This window comes from Pieris napi, chromosome 14, assembly GCF_905475465.1.
Source record: "Pieris napi chromosome 14, ilPieNapi1.2, whole genome shotgun sequence".
NCBI classification, from domain to species: domain Eukaryota; kingdom Metazoa; phylum Arthropoda; class Insecta; order Lepidoptera; family Pieridae; genus Pieris; species Pieris napi.
The window spans coordinates 3,532,289-3,551,378 of NC_062247.1; the positions used below are offsets into that span (position 1 = coordinate 3,532,289).

A 19,090-nucleotide genomic window follows, 5' to 3' on the forward strand; every position below is an offset into this window, starting at 1 on the left:
GTATTAATGTGAGACACGAATCTCGAGTCGAGATCTCGTGGGATGAAGAATAACAGTCTCGCGGGATCTCGGTATTTTCGAGATCTCGGGATCAACTAAAACACGATGAAAACTGCTGACATATATTTATGAGGTTAGTAAGATTCGTATTCGTAACTATTAAAAAATTTATAAAGAAAGTCTTAGATTCCTGTCTCCCATGTCTATCTTTTGGGAGCCAAACTTGGATTTATAATTAATAAGTAGAAAAATATGAACGTGTCAAAGGGCCATGGAATTATACTCAGCGTAAGATAAGAAACTTAATACTTTCATAAAAACTTATAATATAGACGCTATTAAATACTGTAAAAAAGAAAAGTGGGCAGGATACAAGATTTGACGGTGCAACTTGGTATAATAAAATATCGGTTTGGCCTGGTCCGTACAGAAAAGTAAGATAGAGCAGGCCACTGGAAAGATGGTCTGTTTCAATAAATTAATTGAAGCGAATGTATGTAAATTGAGTTGTGTAACGTTAGTGAAAATTTAGTTTTTAAGAAAGTGGTTAAAGATGAAAGGGCATCGGAATGAGAAAAATGATGTGGTGTGATCGGTGTAAATTACTTGTTGTTTAGGAATAAATAGGCTTTTTTTACAATTTACTACACACAACTGAATGTATCTATATTTGAATTATATTGAAGTGTGAGTTGTATAGAAAATAATTATCGCAATTTGGTCGCAATAAGCATTTATTTTCAAGGTCCTAATCAATTATTACTTTGTTTATTTTTAGTATAATCTTGGCCTAAAAAGTAAATTAAATTAATGGCCAATATCAATTTCCATGGGAATGGACATGTCAGGTTCGTAGTGAACGTCTAAGGTGCGAGTACGAAGAAGATCCTTGTAGAAATAAGCCGACTTGCGAGGAGTGCGGGTGCGTTCGTCAACACTGTAGTCTACTTCATACAGGCCAAAACGGTCGCTAAAACATAAAAACATTACACATAAACCCCATATAAGGCATAATACGAACAAACAAAATAAAAAAAAACATTATGTAAATTGCAGCGTTCTCTCAAAACCTTCTTAATGAATTACTTACTCGTATCCATAATACCACTCGAAGTTATCCATGAGACTCCAGGCCGTGTATAGTTGGACATCGGATCCTTCCTCAATGGCATCTAACATTGCAGCCAAGTAGGACTTATAGTATGACACCCTAGAGTCGTCCATAATACCAGGATTAGTTGCACATCCATTCTCTGTTATATAGACTGGTGGATTGTTATACTCTTCTCTAATTTTGTTCAAAAGCTTGTGGAAACCCCATGGCACAACCTTGAAAGCAACGATTTATTTAAATTATCAACAGTAATCTGTTAAAAAACATTATATAAACCATGTGTGCATCCGATGACTCAATGAAAATCGAAAGTGGGCTTGCATCTATAAATACTGTATTTGGAGTTTATAGCCGTTCTATAAATAATAAAAATAAATTACCTTCAACCACGTCGTCCCTGGGTATGATCCAACCCAATCAGCTGGTTGGTATAAAATAGCGTTTGCGTCATCATAATATGATGGAGATGCATGATATCCTTCTACAGATTCGTTTCTATATACGAGGTTTGTAGTGTAATGGTTTAATCCAAAGAAATCTGAACTTCCTTTAATCATTTCTACTTCATCAGGAGTGAATTCTGGCAATCTCGATCTATAAAAGCCTTGTGCAGCACTTTTGGATGCAATGTTATTTTTCATTACTGCTGGCCAATCACCAGTTTCCGAGAAAATAGGGTTAGCATACTGTCCCCACTAAAAACATTTTAATCTTTGACATTGAACGATAATACATTTTAATAATTTTAAATTGTCAAGATTACGTTTCTATTACCAGCAACCTCACTTTAAAAATCGGTTAAATATACATTCACTTAAACTATCTGTCCATAGGTCCATAGTAATATAAACAAAAAAAGACGCAAATTCTGTCGCAGAAAAGAGACAGGAAGGATCTCTATTTATATAATCCCGTAATGGACTATATTAGTGTCTATTAACTGATCAAGAAATAAAGCTCCTTACCTCAAATTGCATAACGTCCTCGGCTGCTTGAGCATCCTTTTCCGATTCAGGTTCATACCAAAGTGCACTTAAAACTATACCAATTTTGTCGCCTTCTTTGTTAAACTCATTTTTGTACATGTGATAAACTTTTGCGTGTGATACTAATAAATTTTTAGCACAATGATATTCAGCATAACCAGATATATTGAGGTTAGGTGCCTTAGACATGCCAGCGTATCCTTGATAACATACTTCTCTCGGCTCATTTATGGTGAACCAAGTTTTTACTCTATCACCGAATAGTTCGAAAACATTTCGACAATAATCGGTAAACCAATCTACCATGTTAGGATTAGTCCAACCACCAAGGTCTTGTAACTTTTGCGGTAAATCCCAGTGATATAGAGTAACCATGGGTTCAATGTTATATTTCAACATTTCATCAATCAAATTATTGTAGTAGTTTACAGCTTCTCTATTAATATGATCTGGGAAGCTTGTAGGAAGGAGCCTAGACCAGGAAATAGAGAACCTATAGAAATCTAGTCCTAGCTCTCTCATCATTTCCACGTCTCTCTTGTAGTTGTAGTAGGAGTTGTCAGCCACATCACCAGTATCACAATTATTTATTACGCAAGGCTGAGTGTGACTCAAACGGTCCCAAATGTTTTCGCTCTTTCCTGAAATGTATGTAAATTATAAATAAAATGGCATAACTCAATGTTGGTACTACATTCGTGTAATCCCCTAAATCGCTATGTTCTACTGGACGTTTGATATTTTTTTTGGTTTTATTTATTAGACAATAACCAAAATCAAACACATACCATCAACATTCCATGCCCCTTCTACTTGATAGGACGCAGTAGCAGTACCAAATCGGAAACCATCAGGAAATTTTCGTGTCTCGTGTCGTTCGGTTTTTAACGACTTCCCATAAGCCAATGTAAAAATCAACAAGCTGAAAATAATACATCAATACAATCTAAAAGTGTAGATAATTATAATGTTTAAATCAAAGTTACTGCATACTTACCAAAGAAAAGTTATTTGACCCATTATGAATAACTAGGTACCATTGTATGATTAAAAAACATATGACACAAGTTATTTATACGAGAGAAAAATTATATTCCTGATAAGAAAAATTGATGATTGACGTATCTTAACACAGGACTAAGTTCATTTTGTCTTCTTTACTTGTTGAAAATACAGATACGAACATTACGCGCACATCCGACTTTAATCTTACTTCTACAATTCTAATACAAAATAATCTTAAATTTTCTAAACACAGTAACTTCTACATTATTATAGAAATTTTGAGACCTATAAGATGTCACACACCTTGCACATGTAAGATACATATAAATACGAGAAACTTTATTTTTGGTAATAATCAGTTCACCGCGTATTTAGCCTTATTCAAAGGTAAGGTAACATCATTTCATAACTAAATGTGCATACAGAATTAAAATTAACAATTGATTAAGATTAAGTTATGCAAGATTTAGTTTGCTTTGTAAGTTGGTTAACTTACGCTACTGTAAAACCTTTGCGCCTTTAACACATCTGCCTAGTTATTGCACCTATAAGCTTGCTGCTTTCTTTCTTTAAATTAATTGTATTGTCATATGAAATATATTATTCAAAAAGATAACTATAGATAAGATAATGATATCTTGACTGTCAATATATTTTTTTTAAAATCCAATTGCATCCTATTTTGACATCTTAAACACCGATATAAGACACGAAAAAACATACGCATCTTGTGTGTATTGATTGAATTAATTGAATATAAAAAAATATTTAAAAATTTAGATATAGCCGGTTTTTCATTACTAAGGCAACCAAATACACACAAAATAGATAATAAAAATAAATAAGGAACAATAACTAATTAACACTGTTTTTTGTTTTGAATTTTAAAAAGTGGTAATGGTCTAAAAAATTTAAGATTGGCGGTATCAGATTATACCAACTACCATTACGTAGTGATGTGTAAAGAAAACATTTAATTATTCTAAAGATTTGATAATAAAACAATTTTTTACCGGATTGAAGTTATGTATTTACAATTACTTTTCATAATTTTAAATTTAACCGACGTTTCGCGTGCTTTACAGCGTGTGTGGTCACGGTGACTGAAGACAAAAGGTGTTGAATGTCAAAAAGTATCATAGCTGTAGAAAGGCGAATGCTACACGCTCGATATTTATCGTGATATTTGGATCGTGATCCAGAATCACGATGTGTAGTACAGGCGTATCACGATACGTGATACGGATCGCTGGATTTCTAGAAATCTGAAAATCCACGATCCGTATCAATTATCGTCGATAAATATCGAGCGTCTAGTCTCTGGTCGATATTTATCGCGTCACAATTAATTCTGCCAGCGATGGAAGAGGACGCGCATATTGAGTCGGCGCCCGCCGCACTTCAAACAAACGACCAAAAACACTTGAAAGAATTTATACTTGTATTAGAAACACTACCTGAGATATGGGACAGCTCAAATCCAAACATAATTAATAAAGTGAAAAGGGCGAATGCGTATGAGCAGCTGCTTCAAATTTTTAAGAAAATTAAACCAGGCGCGACAGCTAAAGACGTGATTGCCAAGATCAATTCATTAAAATCGAACTATAGAAAAGAATTAAAAAAAATAACAGATTCGAAGCGATCGGGTCCTGCAGCTGAAAATGTATACAATCCAAAGTCTTGGGTATTTCATATGCTGAAATTTTTGAATAAAAATGAAAAGCCGATTGATAGGGTAATTTGATTTAATAAATTCAGATGTGTATATTTTTCTCTATCTTGAAACCAATGCTATCGCTAATATAATAGCAACGCAAGCTTTCTTAATATTGTTACTCATTATTATAACACGAAACGTACGAGTGTACTCAATGAAATTTACCGTCGTACTGACGCGATTCGTATCGAGTGTGTAGTATACTAAAAAAATACAAGATAAATATCACGATAAATATCACGATAAATATCGAGCGTGTAGCATTCGCCAAAAAGTTGTATTATCTGTATTTGTTTCCCCGGAGTTGGTATCGACTAAAAGATGTTTTATTATGAAATGTGTGTATGTCGATAAAAGACAATAATATATTCTAAAGATTCTAAAGAAATAATAGTTCTGTTACTTAAATATTTTTATTTAAACAGATATAACAATTACAAAAGTAACACGATAAATTAGCTTTAATACTGTAAAGTTCAATACTTTTATCAAGTTCTCTATCAAACTCTACGCGTTCGAATAACTTTCTTATAATAGAAAGCTGAAGCTCTTGGGGTTCTTGTCCGTGTTGGGCTGTTGAAATCCACTTCATACATACCAAATTTATCACTGAAACGAAAAAAATATTGTTTCGAAATATTGTATAAGTAATAGTGAGACTGGCCTGAATAGGAATGTAAAAGTTCTTCGTTACAGAAAATTTTACAAAAATATAATAACATGCTACGGGTATAGATATAGTATTTGTTCATAATAGGACTTCATTCGGATACATTTCACGAAATCGGACCTTAATGCTCGCCTTCCACAGCGAGCGGAACGGACCCATTACGGACTCCGCTATACTCGTAACGATGATTTTCATACATTTGCTTCCACGAGCGCAGCGGAGAGGGCGAGTTGAAAGAGTCACATATGAGGTTAGCGAGTTGACCGAGTTTCCCACGGAAATGAAAATGAAAATGTATGAAAATCATCATTACGAGTATAGCGGAGTCCGTAATGGGTCCGTTCCGCTCGCAGTGGAAGGCGGGCATAACACTTAATACCAACTTGTCTTGCTTTATCTAGAATTAACTGAACCCCAGTTATTAAACACTTACGTTTATTCGGTTGAGGTGTGATGGTATAGAACCTTTCTCAATATAAAAAAATCAATTCGAACCAGTAGTTTATCAGATTAGCGATTAACCAAACAAACAAACACGTATATTTTAGATTAGAAATGGATTTTACTTACTGATAACCCATCATCCATTCGAAGTTGTCCATCAAACTCCACGCAGTATACACTCGGACATCAGAGCCCTCTTCTATGGCATCTAACATGGCATTTAAATACTTTCTATAAAAATTTACCCTCTGTGTATCTAACAAGCCAGGACCGGTCGGACAACCATTTTCAGTAACATACAGTGGAGGGTTTCCATATTCTTCACGTATTTTGTTTAATAACTTATAGAAACCCCAGGGGACAACCTAAAACGATTTCCAGTATTAATCTGAAGAGTTTTAAACAATATAATTCATACCCTTATAGACGTACTTATCCTACAACAAAAGTGTCTTCCCAAAGTAATATTCATATTTTTTTTAATAGAACAGGTGGTAAACTGACAGAAGGCTGAACTGTTTTAAAGGTATACCGCCCCGCCGCCTATGGACACTCTCCAATGCCAGAGGGCTCGCGAGTGCGTTGCAAGCCTTTTGAGAATTGGTACGCTCTAGACACTAACTCAAACTAGTTCGGAAATACTTCAGTTGGCAGCCGGTTCCACAGAGTGGTGGTATGCGGGAAAAACTGCGTTAAACAACGCTCAATTGTGGAACGACAGCCGTCGAGGTGATACGGGTGGTATTTCGTATTCTGCCTCGACGTCCGATGATGAAACTCAGCTGCAGGTATTAATCCGAACAACTCCTCTGAACACTCTATATGTTGATTGTTTTCTTCATTAGGTTTGGTTCAATTCAGTAGTTTTTGGGTTTCGCAAATAAAACACTTAATATTAAATTAGAAAAAAATATTACTTTATGCCATGATGCTATAGTTTTCTCCCAGGTCTCCGGTTGATACATAATAACGCCAGTATCATCTTCATACGATGGAGATGGAAAAAATCCTTGAACAGAATTGTTTCGGTAAACTAAGGCTGATGTATAATGATTTAATCCAAAGAAATCTGAACTGCCTTTAATTAGTTCAACTTCTTCAGGCGTGAATTCTGGTAATCTGGACTCCGTTAATCCTTGAGCTGCACTCTTAGCTGCGATTCTGTCTTTCATTACTTGTGGCCAGTCGCCAGTTTTTGAAAATATGGGATGAGCATACTGTCCTAGCTGAAAAGATTATGCCATTATCTCCTATTTAAAGGTATGAAAATATTTTAACAATAAGTTAGTTTGAAAATATTGAAAAGTAATGTATTGATACCACTCATATAAAATACAATATTATGTGCCAGCCTTGCGATTCTGTAACTCACTTTTCGAACTCACACAGCGGTTTTTACAGCGGCGGTCGCGCTCAAATCAGTCGTGAAGCAGTCATTTTATGATTTGGCATTCTGATAAGGAGGGAGCTTGTAGTTTATTGTTTACAGTACCTTAGTTATTTATTATGTTATTAACACTTCGTTGCATTACAAAATACAATAAAAATTTAACATAATTAAAAGTAAAGAAGGGCAACTGGCGGCCTTATCGCTTTCGAGCGATCTCTTCCAGGCAACCACTGTGAGAAAATTTTATATATATATTATGATGGGTAATCACAGATTACCGTAAGGACCAAGTCGTGGCTCCGCAATATTAGAGAATGGACGGGAGTGGCCAGCGTAGAACAGCAGATGTGCTTGGCGAAAAATAAGAAGGAGTTTGACGAGCTGACTGCCAACCTCCAGTAGTGGAGAGGCACTTTAAGAAGAAGAATCACAGATTAATTAAAAGAAATCGGTCAATGAAACTGCATACGAAATACGTCTGCTTTAGAAGGTAATATGGAAAATAGGATCTTTGAGTGATTTTATTAACTGTAATAAATTAAAGTATATTCTTACTTCGAATTGTAGTTTATCTTCTGCTGCTTCGGCATCCTTTTCACTTTCTGGTTCATACCATAAAGAATTTAAAACAATTCCGACTTTACCACCATACTTAGCTTTGAATTCATTTTTGTATACGTCGTAAGCTTTTGCGTGAGCCAAAAGCATATGTCTCGCACAGATATAATCATCAAAACCAGGTTTCTTTGACTTTTGTATACAATATTCACGTGGTTCGTTGACGGTATACCAAGTTTTAACCCTGTCACCAAATAATTCATAAAGGACCCTCGCATAATTAACAAACCAATCAACCATTTTTGGATTAACCCAACCACCAAGTTCATCTATTTGAAGCGGAACATCCAAGTGATGAATTGTAACCATAGGTGTTATGTTGTACTTTAGCATTTCATCTATCAATTTATTGTAGTAAGCAACTCCTGCTTCATTAATATTATCGGGTGAATTGGTTGGAAGTATCCTATTCCAGGAGATCGAAAATCTATAAAAGTCAAGCCCCATTTCTTTCAGCATTTGCACGTCTCTCTTATAATTATTATACGAATCGGCAGCAATGTCACCATTGTCACAGTCATGTATTTCACATGGTTCAGCATGACTCACGTGATCCCAGACACTTTCAGTTCTTCCTGAAAATCGTAATCAGTTAAAACCAAGAACGCTAATTTTTTTTGTGAATATTAATTCGGGCTATGAAAATAATTTTCATTCTTTATTTTTGTTATTGATTTGGGGGTGTGATAATGAGAAAGCTAGCTTGACTGAATAAATGGACGTAGCTGCAAATACTTGTCACGCATCATGTCGCATAACAATAGTGTGTTGGATTAGAGGTGCTGGTGACGAAATATTATCAATCGAAACGTGTCGAAGTTTCATATATCATTCTAAATATTCACCCACCTGGAAGAGTTCTTTAGTTAAGCTGACAGGGGAAAAAGTCTACATTGAAACTTTCATGTAAATACTAAAAGAATAATGTTAGACAAAATTATAAATTCACTCTTACCATCTTCATTCCAAGCTCCTTCTATTTGATATGCAGAAGTTCCTGCTCCAAAAAGAATGTTATCAGGAATCTTTCGCCTAAAACGATGGATTTGCTCTCCCTTCGTTAATGATAGCACTAGATATACACTAAAAAATATTAAACATATGTAAGGTATATACAGAATTTAATACATATAATCGATTATCTGAAACTAGCTACTAATTTATAGCTATTCTTACATTGATATATGGATTAAAAGACCATTTTCAAGCTACGTTGTAGTACAGTATACATTTTTAACATAAGGAAATTTTCTCAAATATTGGCTAGAAAACTTACACGGTCCAATATTTCAGCACCATTACTCTTGATTTCGATCTACGCTGTCAACTCTTTCAAATAAATTTATAAAAATTTACCATTATTTATATAGAAATAAACAAATTCAATATTTGGGATACGATAACTAAAGTCTATGATAGATGAAGTTATTATTATCACTCATAGGAGTGTAATAAACCTTAGAAGTACGGTAAAATTTGTAACAAAATAAATTAAAGATTAAGAAAACAGATACAGACATCTGAGGGGCGTCACTGACTTTTGATCGAGTTTACTGCCGTTTTGGTAAAACTAATTTTATTGAAGTGAAACTTCTTTATCGGGGTTGGAAAAAAATTTAGTGTAACATTTTTTCGTTACGCGTCACATTTTTACGTTACGCGCCATGTTGCTTTTTGAAGTCAAACTTCTTTATCGGCGTTAGAATGAATTTTTTATCGACGTATGGGAGAAATTTTGTAGCAAACCGTCACGTTTTTCGGTTACGCGCCATCTTTTTCTTGTCCCTACCACGGTTGATCCGAAGAGATTCGAAGCCATTAATAACAAAAATATATAATAACGTTAACAATGATAGTAATAATTCTATTACAATTAATGAAATTCTGTAATAATCTTAGTAGTAATAAGGTAAAATGAAATAATTGTATTTGTATTCATGTCTATGATAATAAAAGCCTTTTGTTAAACTTTATTTAACCAATTTTGTTAAGTTGCATATAGTAAATCATTTTTCGAAAAATAAGGTCATAAAGAAGTTTCACTTCTTACGTGTGTACACCTAGTACACGCACACCTTTTTTTTTCTCCAAGCAACGCAGAAGAAATTTCAAAACACGCAAAATTAAGCAAATTGGTAAATTATAAACCTAAAATGGCTTTTTTAGGTTTGCGTGTCACTTTACACATAAATAAAGGGGCACATCCTACTAAACACTGTACGTCACATTAGAAATACGTTTTACCATTTTTAGAGAAGACTAAAGACTATCTTTCTTATCTTCCTTGAGAAAAGAGTGCCATTAACGCTTACGCACGCGTGATTCTTTTGTTACTATGGAGTAGGGAACGAAATATCGCAAACGAATGAGATCTCGTGGGATTAAGAATTACAATCTCGCGGGATCTCGATTTTTTCGAGATCATGGGTAGTTTTCCAATTGTTTAAATCGAACAACTAACACACGATGAAATCAACAATCTTACTCTAAGTTACTGCACTACTGCTACTTACCAAAGAAAAGTTATTCGAGCCATTATGAATAACTAAGTCCCATCGTATGATTAAAAAACATATCTCCCAAGTTATTTATATGAGATGAAAATTGATATTCTTGATAAGAATCAAAAACTGATTGACGTATCTTAATGTACGACTAAGTCCACTGAATTTAGACTTGTTCTCTCGTTGATATTATAGATAGGAACGTTACTACCAAGTGCACTTTACTCTTACTTCTCTGAACAAATCCAATAAAATCTGATAGTTTTGCTTAAGTTTAATTGTAAAGGCATTTAAGAATATCCTTAATTGATCTTCAGAAAATATTTGCTCTTCTTTAAATATTTCTTAAGTTTCGAGAAGGTATATACAATATGAGATAATTTATCACTAAACTGTAGGGAACACCAGCCAACAGTCAAGCTGTTGTAGCTGTAGCTACTTTAGATCCTGAAGCAGACAACCCAGAGGGCTTTGAAAAACGAATCGAATATCGAATGCATTGAGCTTATTTTCTTATGGAATAGGATCTCGCTTTCGGTCTGAAAGACTTTTACAGTTCAGGTAGAGCTGATGGCGAGAATTTTAAAACCCCTAAGGCATAAATGTTCCCACGGCTAGTACAACAGCGTTTCCTGCGAGACTCGGACCTTGACCATCGCGGTTGGACACTAAATAAGCAGGACCAAAGTGGATTGTGAAGCGTTAAGCATGGAACCCTGCCTTCCTCTGTTAAGGCGGTATTTTACTCTGGTCTGACAGGCTGGATTTTGCCGCTCGGGCAGATTGTGGCTGGTTGGTTGTAGCTGTGATTTGATCATACAGATCCGTTAGAGTCTTGTGCATAGAGTTCAGTCGGGCATCGTTTTATAAAAGCCGAAAGCTTGTGTGCATTGTGTGCCCGCATTTTAGTTGCACAGTTGTAAGTAGTTAGCCCCACCGCCCGATAGCACCACTATCGCAAGAGCATTGGCATTTTTCATAGCTTGGAAAATTCTCGTAGACAGCTACCGTTAATATTTCAGCCAAATCGAACACGTAGATTTGTTTTGACCGTGTGTGGAAGCGAGCGTGTCAGTCAGTGATTCGATTCTTGTTTTTGGAGGGGAAAACGCGCAGCGAAATCAAATAGCGCTTGGATGCGGTGTACGGCCCCATTTGGCGAAGAAAAAAGGTCTTACATCAGGATAATGCACCGGCTCACACCTTCGCACTCACCACGGCCTAATTGGTAGAATAAGACTACTAACTGCTGCCATATCTAAAGTAATCTCCGGGTTTAGTTTGGTGCAACTTCTTTTTATATCCAAATTGTAAAACGTCATTCGCCGGTCAGAAATTGGAGTCGAATTGTTTTGAGGCGGTTTTAGAAGACGATTTTTAAGACGGGTTAAAGACGTTGCAACATCGCTGGGTCTCAAAGGAGGTTATGTTGAGAAATAAATCGCCACTTTACCAATTTTATTTTTATGTTTTGTAGGCTAAGTACTTATCGGACCACTCTCGTAGTATACTACTGTTTACAAAGAATGTCTGTCTTATTACAAAATTTATTTCAATATAGAAAGGTGGATCCTGAAGCGCTCGGACTAGTAGGTACTCTAAACGTTGTTGTACCCAACTACTTCTTGTGCATAAAATAAAAGTAATATTATATTTGCTAATAAATACCACTAAAGACTAACTCAATATTCCATGAATAAATGTGGAAAAAAATTCTGCATTAAAACATTTATTGTTAGAAAGTCATAGAATTTGTCATTAATCTATCGTTCAATTTCAATTTTAAAAATCTTCGCAAGCTTCTTTATTTTTCTAGTATTGGGTAGATACTATAGCTATAAATTTACCGTTCCTATATATATTACTATAAGCGTACGATGGCTCGATCTGAACCACCGCCGCACTCTCGAAATGAAACTGGAAGTGGTGTTGTAAAATATGTTCCGTTTATTGGTCGAACGTTAATGATGGTCAAACAAAATTACACAGCGAAGCAAGCTTATGAGAGTTTAAACGTCCGACTGGCACGGTTGCGTAAATCTATTTAAGTACTTAAGAATACGAATATCTTTAACTAAGGCCTAAATTTAGGCCGGCAATGCACTCGCGAGCCCTCTGGCATTGAGAGTGTCCATGGGCGGCGGTATCACTTAACATCAGGTGAGCCTCCTGCCCGTTTGCCCACCGTTCTATAAAAAAAAACTACACGCTGGTAAAAGGGACTGGCTGACCCATACTTCCTCTACCTTACCCACCGACCGCCAGCGTCGTTTACCAGCTTTCTAAACTATAATCTTCGTTATCCGTAACTGTTACTATGTTTTCATAGTTTTTAATATATGTTGGCAATGTCATGTCAATTTCTTTATGCTATTTTTATAGATAGGATAAAAAAAATCGTCCTCCGGATTTATTTGAATAAAATATAGTTTTTGTACACGCTAGTTTAACTTATAATTCCCTTAGATAAGGTTAATAGCTTTTTTCGTTAGTTTTATGATAATTATCGCATTTATAATTCAACTGAAAAATAAAATAACACCATAGTAATAATAAAAATTTAATGTATAATAAAATTAGGTTCATAGTGCAAATCAAGGCTCCTAGATCGCAGAATTTCTTTGTACACAAATGCCGATTTACGCGGAGTGCGCGTGCGCCGAGGACTGCTCATATCCACTTGGTATAGCCCGAATTTGACTCTGTAAGAATGTTAGTAGTTAGTAACACATTTTTTCATTCATTATATTTCATTTGTTTTAGGGGGCGTCCATAAATTACGTGAGGTGTTTTTTTAAATTTCCTGAGACTCCCTCCCCCCCTGGTGAGATGTCTTGAGATTTTATTCAACCCGGAGGGGGCCCAACCCCCAATCTCACGTGAGATTTTCAAAATGTGGGTTTCTTACGTAAACGCGTTGAAAAAGAAAAAAAAATTGCTTCGTGCTTTTATTTACGACTAAAACAAAATAAGTGAATTGTTGAGCGTTAAGGTATGGAGTTAGCGGGATGTTGCAGAGATGGCCTTTAGGGTCAACCGTTTTCCTAAAAAAAAATTTTCAATCAGAAAAAAAATTGCGTGATATTTGCCGTACCCCCCCCCCCCCCTCTCCAACGTAAGATTAAATGAGATTTGACTCGACCCCCTCCCCCCCTTAAACACCTCACGTAATTTATGGACGCCCCCTTATACATTTTACTATCATATTATTTACTATATTTTACATAATATAGCTATATTTTCATATAATCCCGTGGTCATGGTAATTTAAGGGCTCAACGATCTTAAACGATTTGCAAAATTTTAATGAAATCTGTTAAGCCGTTTGGTCACAATCTTTATTCGTTCTTACAACAAACAACATATTGTATCATTGGCCTACTTCATACCTGCTACTACAAGGAAGACAATAATAAAGACAGAGAAATAATAGCTGGAGATCTGTGTTCGATTCAATAATATCATTAGCTATAGCCTTATTTTGCAAATGACAACATTCATACAAATATCTATCAGCAAGACAAACGCTAAAACTTGCAAGAATATTCTGTACATTCTGTACGTTTGTACATTGAATACAAACGTAAAATTAATATATAAAATAAGAAAGTAGGTGTTAGCTCCATATTAAATAAATTTAAACTTTAAAGTTACAAAGTATCAAAACATGAATTACTTATTTTAAATTACTTTGCTACTTACTTAACGTGAATACTTACGAATATCCCTTCAACCACTCGAAGTTATCCATAAGGCTCCATGTGGTATAGCCACGTACATCACAACCTTCGTCCATGGCATCCAACATAGCACTAATATACTGCCTATAATATGTTACTCTGTCATCATCTTCTAAGCCACCATTATTGCCTCTACCGTTCTCAGTTACAAATACTGGTGGGTTTCCGTACTTCTCGCTTATTGATTTCAAAAGTTTGTAAAATGCCCATGGAGAGCCCTATAATGTAAAATGTTATATAATGTTTAAAGAACTTTATTTCTCACTACAAACATTATTTTTTATTTACATGAGAAATTTAATATTAAGTATATACGAACGAGATACACGTCGCCATCAGCTAGCCCAATTTTAGTCTAATGGGCCCATTCTGATGTGTATCTTTAATGCCCTTTTGAACTGATCAATCACGCTAATGTTACCAACCTTAGACGGCAACCGATTAAACAATTGCACACCCACAAGTTATCAAAATTAATAGTTAAACACGTTGAACGAGAACTATAGTAGTTAATTTAAAAAAAATATTTATGTACTTCTTAACAATAATTATTTTTATTTTTTACACAATTTATTACACAAGACTTCATTACTAACACTGCTAACAATTACTATTATTATTATTTTTTTCTACTAAGTATTATTACATTCTTTTTCTTTATTTTTTGCGACTGAGGCGCAAACTAGCTGATGTGGTCTCTGGCAGAATGACCAGCGCCGTGGGACATTATGCTCCTCAGCATAATGCTGAGCCAGGGCCAATTACAGCCACAGCACACACGAATTGTACGATTCACATGAACCGAATGGGAAAAGGGGAAAAAAAAAATTTTTCTTTGATTATTGTTATTTTGTGTTTATGTGTGTGTATGTTTGTTTGTAATAAATGACATGTCTATGTCAATTTATCTTACCACGATTCCTTCTCCAGAATCCTTGTTGTACGTTATAACACCAACGTCGTCAAATATTGATGGACTTGCGTGATAACCTTCCACTGAATTATTTCTGTATGCATATGATGCAGAGTAATGGTTGAGGCCAAAGTAATCTGATGTTCCTCGTACATATTCAATTTCCTCAGCGGTGAATTCAGGCAACCTGGACCTTTGGAATCCCTGCTCGAAACTTCTGGCCGCTATTCTCTCTTTCATTACAGGAGGATAGTCTCCGGTTGCCGAAAATATTGGATGGGCGTAATGGCCCCACTGAAACCCGTTAAGGATATTATTCAAAGTTAGAAGTATTTATGGATAGCCTTTTACGTAATAATTAGGAAAATAGGTATATTTATCCCAACCTAAACAATGTTTAATATCGAATACAACAATACTTAACCAACAAAGGTTCAGAAATGAGACATAACCCTAAGGCCTACAACGCACTAGCGGCTGGCCGCGATGCGGTGTGCCGCTGCGGTAGGCCGCACATCGATTTTTACATGAAACCGCACGATAACGACGCACTGATTTGCGGACAACCATAAACCGCCCGCTAGTGCGTTGTAGGCCTTACTCTCGCACGTCGAAAATACGGATGTTGGCATTCAGGAGTCATAGGTCGCTCTAAGTCTCGATTCTGAATCTCACACTTGACTGGGTGTCTCTAAGCTAAGTAAGTATTGACTATAAAATATAACTCTATTCATGTATATTTCCATTAAAAACAAAACCAAGTCTCGCAACGCAATTCTAGCGTAAAAAGTTGTGAGATCCATACTACGTCGGTCAATTTTTTCTTTGATTTCTTCTGTCTGCTACTACTGCCTTAAAGTTATGATGATCGAATCAGTAAGTGACAAAATTTATAAATTTGACTACTCCTGAAAGTACTGGTGGAAATTAAATTAGGTTCACGATGTCACTACTTCAAGTATGACGATATATCTATGTTCAATGATTTGAGGACTCTTAATTTAATAAAGATACTTACATTAAATTCATTACTGTCGTTCGCTGCTTCAACATTATCTTCGCCATCAGGTTCATACCAGTGAGCACTCAGAGTTATAAATATTTCTCCACGTTGATGTTGTCTGAACTCATTATTGTAAGTGTGGTATGCTTTAGCGTGTCCCAATAATAAATATTTCGCACACAGGTACTCCCCAAAACCTTTACTATCAAGCAAGGGGGCCAATTCCTTCTCACCGTATCCCATGTGGCAAATTTGGTACGGTTCATTTATAGTTATCCAATATTTCACCCTGTCCCCGAATAATTCAAAAGCTACTTTAGCATAATCTCCAAACCACTCAACAATGTGTGGATTGGCCCAGCCACCGAGTTGTTGCAAGTTTTGGGGCAGGTCCCAATGAAATAATGTTACCATTGGAGTTATTCCGTTTTTCAGTAGCTCATCTATCAAATTGTTGTAATATTGAACACCAGCCTCATTAATTTTATCAGTGAATCCAGTTGGGAAAATTCTCGTCCAGGAAATGGAGAATCTATAGAAATCAACTCCGAGCTCTTGTAGCATTTCTACGTCCCTTTTATATAAATAATATGAATTATCTGCAACATCACCAGTATCACAGTTTTGAATAACACATGGTGTTTGATGGCTCAAATGATCCCATATGTTTTCACTTTTACCTGAAAAAATGTACACAATTTATATATCTATAATTATTGTCATTCTAAGCAGACGATGTAGGCATAATCCGACCGTAAACATAAGCTTTTCATTTATACTATCAGTATATTTTATATATTACTAGCTGACCTGGCTAACTTCGTTCCGCCCTACAACCTTATAATATCGTTGTTACTTTAATTTAACTTATTTTAGGATTTTATTAATGTTAAGTATTACATTAATACAACTTTTTTGCAAATACAGAAATGTTTTATTGCTTGCCATTGCGAAAGAAGAATGGCAGTTTTACACATTAGGCATCTTCTCTCTAGCGTCAATATAGCGATACTGCATGTTAAGCACTTTCTGATATCCAACATCTTTTGATCAGGATCAAAGCATGGTTATGCATCTCCTCATTCACCTCAAGATCGGAATTTCTTGAACTATATATGTTATAAGTGTTGTAACAAACACGACTTTCTTTTATATATATAGATAGAAGATATATTGCTAACATTCGTAGGACTTGACGACACTTAATAATCAATACAAAAACAAAACACAACATAAACTTTACAAACGTAAATATTTGAATTTTTGTGATTGATATTATACGTTTGATAATACAATTTTCTTCCAAATGATGTCGTGGTTACATTGATACATTTGTTTCAATCAGATTTGTTCTGCATTAGTGATTTACATACCGTCTACATTCCATGCACCTTCAATTTGGTACGATGCCGTTGCTGTTCCGAAGAGAAAATGATCAGGAAAATTGCGGACTTCATGGCGTATCCTATGGCCTTGTGATGCTGATAAACAAAGGCATATGGCCAACCTAGATGGAAAATAAGTCAATAAATAATTCGACGTCTGGGATGTGATTCATAAGACCAAAATCCGAATAGACTTAGCTTAAATTTAAACCATAATAGTATTTAAAAACCTTGGGTAAAGTATGATATTTTAAAATAAACCTGTTTTTTTATTGGATAAGAATTCAAAGACATAAAGCTTACTCGGTCACTTTATTAGATATCTCGATTGTACCAAGATATCTAATAAAGTCAAGCGTTTTGTACGAAGTATTACTAAGTTCTTTTTGTAATCTAAACTAAATCGGAATTGATGCCGAAGTGTTGCCGAAGTAATTAATTATTCAATAATTGGTATTCAAACTCCAATACAAGTACTTAATTTGTATTTGAATTAATAGTTTCAGATTGGTATGCAATAACCCAAAAGTAAAAAACCCATATCACGCATGAATAACATGAGCAATACATAATACAACTACTTGTAACTACTGTTGAATACTCACATAATATGTGGCAAAAGCATCCTTAGTAATTTCACGGGAGGGCGATGTTTTTATATTTATTACTATCTTATCTTATTTATCTCTCAGAGTGTTTCTTGAACCTTTTGACACCTCTATCTAAGAATCTTGATCGTGAAACGATATAATAGTGAAACCTATAGTAAGTTACGAACTACGAGGAGTGCGTTCTTTCTACGTTCAAAAAATTCATCTGCAAACAAATAAACAAAATCATAAATAGTATTTAGATTCATTCACGTCCCAATAATTACATTTTTCTTATGTGTCCGTTCATAGATATTTCAGGTAAGTCAGCACCTGTTAATCCAAAATAAAAAGATTTCACTGAAAATTGAACCTCTGTATTTTTTGCACAGTTTCCGTAACACCCAGGCAGTAAAGCTTAAGTTACGACATAAGGTATGTTTGTTTGTTTGAACGCGCTCTCAAAATGATCGACTGGTTTTGTAAAATTATTTTTGTGTTGAAAAGTCCATCCTGGAAGGCTATATAACAAGCTTCGGCCTCAGATTTCTGTATTTGTTTAGTGATGAATTGTTTTCTCTAAAAGTAGGTGATCCACCTTCCACACAGAAAAACTCGATTTTTTGGGTCAAAGACATGACATGCCGGTTTTGTGACGGTGTTTTCCTTAGACAGAAATATAATAGACAGAAACTCATTGGTGCACACTCGGGGATCGAACCTACGAACACCAGGGATTCGTCGTCGTCAATTCTTTGCTCCTAGTTTGTGTTTTAAAAATCAAGTAATAGCCCAAATAAGAATTTATTTGATTCAACGTTTGTTCTGCAATTTATTTTAAACACAAAACAAGAAAATATTAGGTTAGATTCTTCAAGACATTATAGATTGTAATAATAATAATAATAATATATTAAGACAATATGCCTTTGTAACTTGTGATACCACCATGGTACACATTTCTAAAAATTTCTCTACGAAACCTAGGACTTTCGGGTTCATGATTCA

At 35.1% G+C, this 19,090-nt stretch overlaps 3 protein-coding genes across 3 annotated transcripts; all 3 read right to left on the reverse strand.

Moving 5' to 3' along the window:
- Positions 1-716: 716 nt before the first annotated feature.
- On the reverse strand, positions 717-3,328 carry LOC125056194 (myrosinase 1-like). The gene is made up of 6 exons (XM_047659196.1): positions 3,098-3,328; positions 2,889-3,022; positions 2,080-2,741; positions 1,495-1,809; positions 1,091-1,329; positions 717-970 (listed from the first exon to the last, which is right to left on the reverse strand). Exons 1-6 carry the CDS (start codon positions 3,118-3,120, stop codon positions 808-810), a joined length of 1,536 nt encoding a protein of 511 aa, XP_047515152.1. The 5' UTR covers positions 3,121-3,328; the 3' UTR covers positions 717-807.
- A 1,896-nt stretch (positions 3,329-5,224) lies between these two features.
- Positions 5,225-10,501, reverse strand: LOC125056195 (myrosinase 1-like). The gene is made up of 6 exons (XM_047659197.1): positions 10,461-10,501; positions 8,903-9,030; positions 7,885-8,522; positions 6,857-7,165; positions 6,066-6,304; positions 5,225-5,434 (listed from the first exon to the last, which is right to left on the reverse strand). The coding sequence occupies exons 1-6, from the start codon at positions 10,481-10,483 to the stop codon at positions 5,326-5,328; spliced, it is 1,446 nt and encodes a 481-aa protein (XP_047515153.1). The 5' UTR covers positions 10,484-10,501; the 3' UTR covers positions 5,225-5,325.
- A 2,494-nt stretch (positions 10,502-12,995) lies between these two features.
- On the reverse strand, positions 12,996-19,033 carry LOC125056278 (myrosinase 1-like). Its single transcript, XM_047659307.1, has 6 exons — positions 19,010-19,033; positions 17,481-17,649; positions 16,123-16,787; positions 15,105-15,398; positions 14,171-14,409; positions 12,996-13,153 (listed from the first exon to the last, which is right to left on the reverse strand). The coding sequence occupies exons 1-6, from the start codon at positions 19,031-19,033 to the stop codon at positions 13,012-13,014; spliced, it is 1,533 nt and encodes a 510-aa protein (XP_047515263.1). The 3' UTR covers positions 12,996-13,011.
- Positions 19,034-19,090: the final 57 nt, after the last annotated feature.

What these genes read in the sequence shown, in the direction of transcription:
- LOC125056194 (XM_047659196.1), bottom strand. Translation starts at nt 3,120, where the DNA reads ATGGGTCAAATAACTTTTCTTTG. An exon ending in AGGGGCATGGAATGTTGATG is followed by an intron (nt 2,742 to 2,888) that starts GTATGTGTTTGA and finishes CATACATTTCAG; the next exon opens with GAAAGAGCGAAAACATTTGG. An exon ending in CAGGGACGACGTGGTTGAAG is followed by an intron (nt 1,330 to 1,494) that starts GTAATTTATTTT and finishes GTTGCTTTCAAG; the next exon opens with GTTGTGCCATGGGGTTTCCA.
- LOC125056278 (XM_047659307.1), bottom strand. Translation starts at nt 19,033, where the DNA reads ATGGTGGTATCACAAGTTACAAAG. An exon ending in AGGTGCATGGAATGTAGACG is followed by an intron (nt 16,788 to 17,480) that starts GTATGTAAATCA and finishes ACATTTTTTCAG; the next exon opens with GTAAAAGTGAAAACATATGG. An exon ending in ACGACAGTAATGAATTTAAT is followed by an intron (nt 15,399 to 16,122) that starts GTAAGTATCTTT and finishes AACGGGTTTCAG; the next exon opens with TGGGGCCATTACGCCCATCC.
- LOC125056195 (XM_047659197.1), bottom strand. Translation starts at nt 10,483, where the DNA reads ATGGCTCGAATAACTTTTCTTTG. An exon ending in AGGAGCTTGGAATGAAGATG is followed by an intron (nt 8,523 to 8,902) that starts GTAAGAGTGAAT and finishes TACGATTTTCAG; the next exon opens with GAAGAACTGAAAGTGTCTGG. An exon ending in GAATGGATGATGGGTTATCA is followed by an intron (nt 5,435 to 6,065) that starts GTAAGTAAAATC and finishes TTTTCGTTTCAG; the next exon opens with TGATAAATTTGGTATGTATG.